At 35.2% G+C, this 7,412-nt stretch overlaps 1 protein-coding gene across 1 annotated transcript; it reads right to left on the bottom strand.

Moving 5' to 3' along the window:
- Nucleotides 1-5,673: 5,673 nt before the first annotated feature.
- On the bottom strand, nt 5,674-7,125 carry LOC110867254 (CEN-like protein 1). The gene is made up of 4 exons (XM_022116378.2): nt 6,907-7,125; nt 6,392-6,453; nt 6,280-6,320; nt 5,674-6,167 (listed from the first exon to the last, which is right to left on the bottom strand). The coding sequence occupies exons 1-4, from the start codon at nt 7,090-7,092 to the stop codon at nt 5,950-5,952; spliced, it is 507 nt and encodes a 168-aa protein (XP_021972070.2). The 5' UTR covers nt 7,093-7,125; the 3' UTR covers nt 5,674-5,949.
- Nucleotides 7,126-7,412: the final 287 nt, after the last annotated feature.

Below are 7,412 nucleotides of genomic sequence, written 5' to 3'. Positions count from 1 at the left end.
TTCATACAATTCTGCATCCTAACTTCACTTAGGCATTTTATCATACACTTGGTGTGTGTACCATTAATTAAGCATAGTGTACAAGTATCATTTGCATAACATGGCCAATTCATGTCAATATCATCAAGAACATCAAATTCAATAGAATTTCACATAACTTTTCTTCTAATTCAGTTCTAGCTAATAATTTATCAATATAAACAATCATCATACATACTCTCATACAATTTCACACATTACAACTCATACCCATTCTACTCTAAGTGGGTTTTCACTTCCAACATTGATTTAATCAATTTTAAGCATTCATAATGTTCTAGATTGTAATCTTAGTTCAATATCATATTAATTTCATATAAACTCATGGATTTTCTTGAAACCCAATACATTCAAGATCATTAAACTATCAAATTCTTCTTACCTTAAGCTTTAGTAGGCCTAGATGATCAAGAAATCATTGACATGCATGAGTAACAGCCACGATTAGGGCTTCAATTAGCTGAATTTGTGTGATTAGAAGGGTTTCCCTTCCTTCTTTGGCTCTGGCGTCGAACACACACACACACACGCCTGATGTGTGTGTGTTTTATTTTTGTTTTCATTTTATCATCCAAACTTTCTTAATATGTCATCATTAGCCCCCTTAAGTTTAGTGTTCACACTTTGTTGCAAGTTTCTTTCTTAACTTGATTAAGTTTCATCCACATACTTAACCGAGTTCATAATTAGTAATTATCATTTCCATACTTAGTCTTATATTTTTTTTAAATGAACACACATATGTTATTATGTGTGTTATAACTTACTTGAATGTATTATAATAACATAAAGATGTGCGATATTAAAACTTTGGGGCGTTACATGTTTTCACCCTTTTGCGTAGTAGATTAGAGATAATTGCAAGCTTCTTCTCAATGCTTGGTATCTTGATGATGGGACTGTCATTGTAGATTCATCTGAGGTGGCTAAAGTGCTAGACATTATTAAGGTGGCGGGTCAAGCATTGGGTCTTGAACTGATATTAAGTACTAAGATATTTTGGCCTTTTTGTGAAATTATAAAGTTTTGTGAGGGTTTATACCATGTTGATAGAAGTCGTTATTGGGGGTGAAGCTTATGGAGGGCGCTAGCAAAGACGCAGGTTCATTAGTGGGTTGGCAAAGACGAGAGATGTTAATGATGTTGAATTGATGCGTATGGGTACTGCCAAATTTTTGTTTGTCTTGAGTGAGCTACTCTTCCTTCAATCATGTATGGGTAGTACTAAACTTTTCTTTGGCTTGAGAACGTGCCAACCCATACACAAAAAGGAGGCAGTGTTGTTCTTTGACGCATGATTTCATGAGGCGATTGAAGACATTGTGGTTTGTGGAGGTCCTTTCTTTAAAGACTTCCAATGCAGACTTGTTTCCTTACCCCTTAGGTTTAGGAGTTTGGGGTTGTATTTGGTTACAGAGGCTTCATCTTAGGTATTTGTGGCATCGAGCGCCCAATCTTGGGTGCTACAGGACCACATCTTATGAGACAGTGGCATATATACAATATGGAAACTGATTCTGGTTGTGCTTTGACTTATCTTCGTTATACGATTCCAAGCTCCGACTTAATCGGTTTCATTAAAAAGGACCCCCCCCCCAAGCCTAACATGCAGTGACGAATGCCCTTTTTAGTAAAATTGTCCATGACATGGAAGTACAGATTGACATGAACTATACGAAAAAAGTATTTTTTGAGTCGTTACGAGCACCACATGCTCAAAATTTTCTTCTTGTTAACATTATAGATAGGCTAGGGGAGCATATGTCGTTGGTGGAGTATCATACTATACTTAAGTATCCTCTCATTTCTCTTATTCCCGGTTGATGAGTTATCCCTTATTTATCTCAAGGCGTATTTGGACTCCTTTAGGGAGCATGTGATACGTTGTAGAGAGCTCTCAGGGTTTCAGTACCAACACAATTAGGTTATAGACGTTCTTTTTGACATATTCAGGCATGCTAGGATTCCTGTTAAGAAAGAGGCATCGGTTAACTTCTTGACATACCAATTGGAAGGAAGATCAACACTCAAACCATCTGACATTTTGGTTTTTGTATTAATGGGATGAAATGACCGGCGTCGAAGTGGCTGACCAAAGATAAGTAAATGTGTGTCTGAATCACCTTAGACTAGCTAGAGTAAGAAGGGTGTCGAACCACTAAGAGTTTCTGGTCAGTGATTTAAAATTTGTTGATTATAAATGTTTAAGAAGGTTGTTATTTATCTTGAAAGGTTGTTTGAAAGGGGGAACCACAATATGATTCCAAATGGTTTATAGAAACACGACAATCAAATTAGTTTGATCACAAATTATCAAAATGGTAATTTAAAAAACAAATTTATAACAATAGTTGAGGGTTTCAGATTAACAAGTAATTTGGGAAACTTATACAAAAGGTTTGATTTTTAATGAAGCACAACTGATTTCTTGAATATTTTAATATGAAAACCTAATTGGAGACATCAACACTCGTTTATGATATTATAAATATAAATGGTGCAAGAAAACTTCCCAATACGAATCATGGACAAGTATATGTTATATGAATCAAGAACAATTAATAAACCCTAACATGAATAAAAAATTGTAGCAATTATCATCACATGATATTAATGATGCAAGAAAATCTCAACAATCATGAGTTCATAACAACAATAACAATCCACACATACAATTTCAATCAAAAAATTAAAATAATTACCATTTTAAACCAATTGTGCAAGAAAGAACCTTATAACTTACAACCCTACACCCGCGATGATCTTGAAGAGATTATCCACTCGTGATGGATGATTGATCTTCAAAAATGTTGATTGAGTCTTTAAATATATGATGGAATGCGAAATTGGACAGACTGGAAGCCTTAGAATCACCCAAAATAGCCCTCTAGAAGTCCTCAAACAAGAATAATGATTTAGAATTTGAAAACCACTTTTATTTCTGGTCAAATCAATCGATTACGAAGCTGGGATCGCAACTTCCCAATATTGTTGAGGATCGTGATGCCTGTAACTGTGGTCATTTCACCTTTTGTATTAATACACATGTATTCGCTCGCTTCACTAGACTTTATGTGGTTGCCACGTAAATTGCTCATAGAAACTTTCCGAAGAGACATATGATTTGGTAAACTTAACCAGAGCTATTTCTACGTTTGTATATTGAACTTTTCGAAGTCCATATTAAAGAAATATGGCATGCCATTAAGGGAGAATTGAACCCAAGTGATTCATCTTCTGATATTATCAACCAACTATATAATACTTTTGTTTATTTGTGCTTTTAAATATAAAAATAACTAAAAACAACCTTCACTTATATATTTGACTAAACGTTGACCGCATCCCAGTACTAAATGCATTTGTATTTTTGGACAATCTCGGTATCTTACCTTCGCCAAACTACGTCAATTGTGGTTGCACTTGCTTTCGTGTATCGTAGTAAGTAATCGAATCTTACCGTGTTATAATACTAAGGCTTTATATTGTGTTAACATTGACTAAAATTACTAATATTAATGGTGCAAAGTGAGGCACTGGTGGGCGATGATAGGAGACCTAGGGAAACCTGGGTTGGATCCTTGAGCCAAACGGGTTTTACCGGTAATTTCACTGTCGTGCCTACTGGCGGGTGGATTACCGGGTTTTCCCCGGAATTGGTGGTGGACTCGGGTTACTCTCGGAGTACTCTGTTTATTCAGTGGGTGTCCCGAGAGTGCTCGGAATTGATTCTGTTGGTCGTTAAAAAAACATATACTTGTCTTCTAGCTGCAATGTTATCGGGAAATGCTTATTAATTGATTAATGCAATGTTTTGAAAGATACTTATTAGAATTCAACCTGATAAAATAATGATAAAGCTAATGATAAAGACAAAGAATGATAAACCGAATAATTAACCCAAACTAAGTAATGACGGTTCGATTTTATTTTCTTTTAACCGAAAAATACGGTTTGGTTTTGGTTGAGCTTAATTGTTTTAAAACCAAATTGCACCATAGCAAACATGACCTGTGACTATGATGCGTTTGTTTACACATTGTTATTAGTGATGTTTATAACTTCATTATTAGATATATAATGCATATTGGGTGGTGACGTTTTCTTTACAAAACGAACCAAGTGCATTTGTGGAAGACGCCCACGTCGCGCAAGGGCCATACATGAGGCATCTGTGGTAAAACGTCCGTATTCACAAGCGGGGACGAGCGAGAGAAGTGGGGATAACACCGCATTTTCCATTTTCTTTTTGTCTACTTCATTTTCATATTGTTCTTTTAAAATAATTTATGATATAAGTTAAAAAGATTAACAATATGTAAAACTATTTTATATATCCATAATAAATTATATAGCGTGTTTCTCTAAGAATTTGTAAAATTTTAATAAAGAAAAGTTAAAACTACATAAAATTTATAAACTATTAATTATGTAATTTGTTAAATTAAATAAAATGTAATTAAAAATAGTATTTTTATATTTAGTTTGTTATAATATTCATTTATTTATTTATCTACTTTTTTTTTTTTGATGACTTACATGGAAAATAAAACATGAATATATTCATTTTCGCGTTAACTATTCATTTTTTTATCTTTTATTTTATTCTCACTTTTTTCTTCTAAATCTATTATAACTAATTCTAATTCATTCAACATCTTTTTTATTATATATAGATAATCTAATTCTAATTCTAATTTAATAGTATTAAATCACTGTTCATTCAACATCTTTTTTATTATATATAGATTTTCAATTTTCTCTTTTTTATTATAAACAAAATATTATATTAGTCATTCGGTATTTTAAGACTATCCCCGATCACTTGTTTATGAGGGATGGTCTTCTTAGCCGTTTTTACCTATTGGAGAAGGGAGAGGTGATTGGTTTAGGCTTCATGGTGATATGGGTAATGATGCAAATCCCATCACATGTGCTTCATCTAGGCCGTGATGGTTTTACCCTCCAAAACACAAAATGGAAGAAGTGGTAAAAAGCAAAGGGGCAAAGATAAATAGATAATGGGCTAAAAGTTAAGGATGGAAGAGGGTTCAAAGGCCCAAACGCCCGTGTAGATCACCATGGAAGGGGCAACACCCTCAGTGACGAAGGATAGAAGGGGCTGGGAGGGACGCCCGAACCCCCAAACTTTTCGCTCAGTACTGTTATATTTGGAGTTTTCGTATAGAAATTTTTCGGTATATATGCATTTTCTACCCCCGGTTCTATAGAATTTTTTTGGTATATATGTTTTCGACCCCCTATCATTCGGGTCAAGCTTCGCTACTAAACGCCCTTATGGCGTTTGTGGCGAGGTGACGCGGGTGGCGTGAAGGGACTTGTCCTCGCCTCTTAATTCCTCCATGCCACATAGTTTTAGCCAGTCTTACGCACCCGATCTACACAAAAACTCCAATAACCTAATGGTGGTGGGGCCTCTATTTTGTAAATTACACAGAGAGAGAGAGAAGGATACTAAGGCATTTTTGAGGTTCTTTATCGGAGATGCTCTAGTAGAACATTATATTTATTTATAAATGCTATAAGTTTTTTTAATAAATATATGTGTTTATTATTTGTCCAACTCAAAACACTTTTATAAGTTAATTCAAATGTATTCAACATCATTTTAACTGTATTTCTATTAGTATAGCCATCTTAAAATATAACAACTCGTTATTGTTATTCATTTAAAAATATGGTTAGTACAAATATCAAACAATAAATATTTTTACAAGTTTAAAACATTCATTAAACAATAAATTTATTTGCTTCAAGTCATTACAAACACACTTAAAACAAGGAAGCAAAATACATATCTTAGAAAGATTGTAAAATGCATGATGGAAGCCACAGCTTACATGTTTTATTTAGCCTTATAAGATTTCATCTTATACGAATGAAATTGAATTATCTTCGGCGGGGGGCATTTTCTCGTTGAGCAAGGAAGTAGCTAGCAGCAACAGGTAGCCCCAAGTCGTTTTCTTGAGAGAAGGCACGAGTGTTGAATCGATCTCGCGCAACTGGTCGCCTCACCGACTGCCTAGCTCTTTGCTTGAACAATAAGAACACATAGCGATGGATTCCTATCACTGGCTTTGGTTTTTCATAGCTCACAATCTCCCTTCCTGTAGCAGCATATATGTGTGTGTGTCATAACTCAATATATTTTCAATCTAATTTCTAAAGTACGTACAGTTTGATCATATATATAGTCCTATGCATGACATATTGACTAACCAAAAGTTGCATCAGTTGTGCCAGGAATGTCTGTGACAATCCTGTAACATATATAGAGTCTAGTTAGTTAGTTATATATGAAGATGTTTTATATATTAATGACAATTCTTACCAATGAAGATGTTCTCTCAAGTATGGGTCACTTGGACTTGGAGCATCCGGGTCAGTCATGATCTACAAGTAAAATTAAAGGGAAAATTACCAAAATGTCACTTGACTAACTCAACTTACTAAAATGTCACCCTCATGCATCCATGGACAGACTCATCCGGTATGGGAAGCGTCTAGCAGTAAAGTTGAAGAGTCCATGAATGACGTGGTTACATGTGTCCAACAAAGGTGATGCGTCAGTGGACTCTTCCAAAGCGTCAGTGGTGGACTCTTCCGAAGCGTCGGTGGACTCTTCACCTTTGTTGGACACATGTAACCACCTCATTCATGGACTCTTCACCTTTACTGTCAGATGCTTCCCATACCGGATGAGTCCGCCCATGGACGCAGGAGGGTGACATTTTGATAAGTTGAGTTGGTCAAGTGACATTTTGGTAATTTTCCCAAAACTAAAAGTTGATACATGTATGTAAATATGTGAGTATGAACATAATTAAGATATAGAGAATGTATTACAAGAGTATAAGATGATCTCATGTCAACACCGCCGATATTAACACGAGGCTTAGTGGCAATGAGATTAGGCCTGATCTCATGGCCGTTTAAGACCGGGCACTGGGGATTATACACTACATCCATCGTCACGCTTGGTGTAAATTGATCGACGACATCCCCTATCACCCGCCCTACGACAAGGGACATGCCGATATACTCTAATATTTTGTGGATGAATAACAATGTGTAATTAAAGTCCCATTTATAGACACTTAAAGTATGGGAGTGAAGATGCATGAAAATGAAAGCGTTGGGGGTGGGCTATATTGATCATACCTTTTCTTACTAGATCTGGAAGTTACCATGTCGACGGCTTTTCGGATGAAAAAGAATACATTGCAAGAATAAAGGTAGTGCCTTTCTTTCCCCACTACACTTTTCCACCATCAAAGTATACTTCGGCCTTATGTTCTAAGCAAACTATAATTTGCCTTTTTAGTATAGTATTTAAGTTTAACTTGTTTAGA

The sequence above is a fragment of the Helianthus annuus genome, chromosome 7 (genome assembly GCF_002127325.2).
Source record: "Helianthus annuus cultivar XRQ/B chromosome 7, HanXRQr2.0-SUNRISE, whole genome shotgun sequence".
In the NCBI taxonomy this organism is placed as follows: Eukaryota; Viridiplantae; Streptophyta; class Magnoliopsida; order Asterales; family Asteraceae; genus Helianthus; species Helianthus annuus.
The sequence above is the reverse complement of the archived record's forward strand: the minus strand, read 5'-3'. Positions and strand labels throughout refer to the sequence as shown.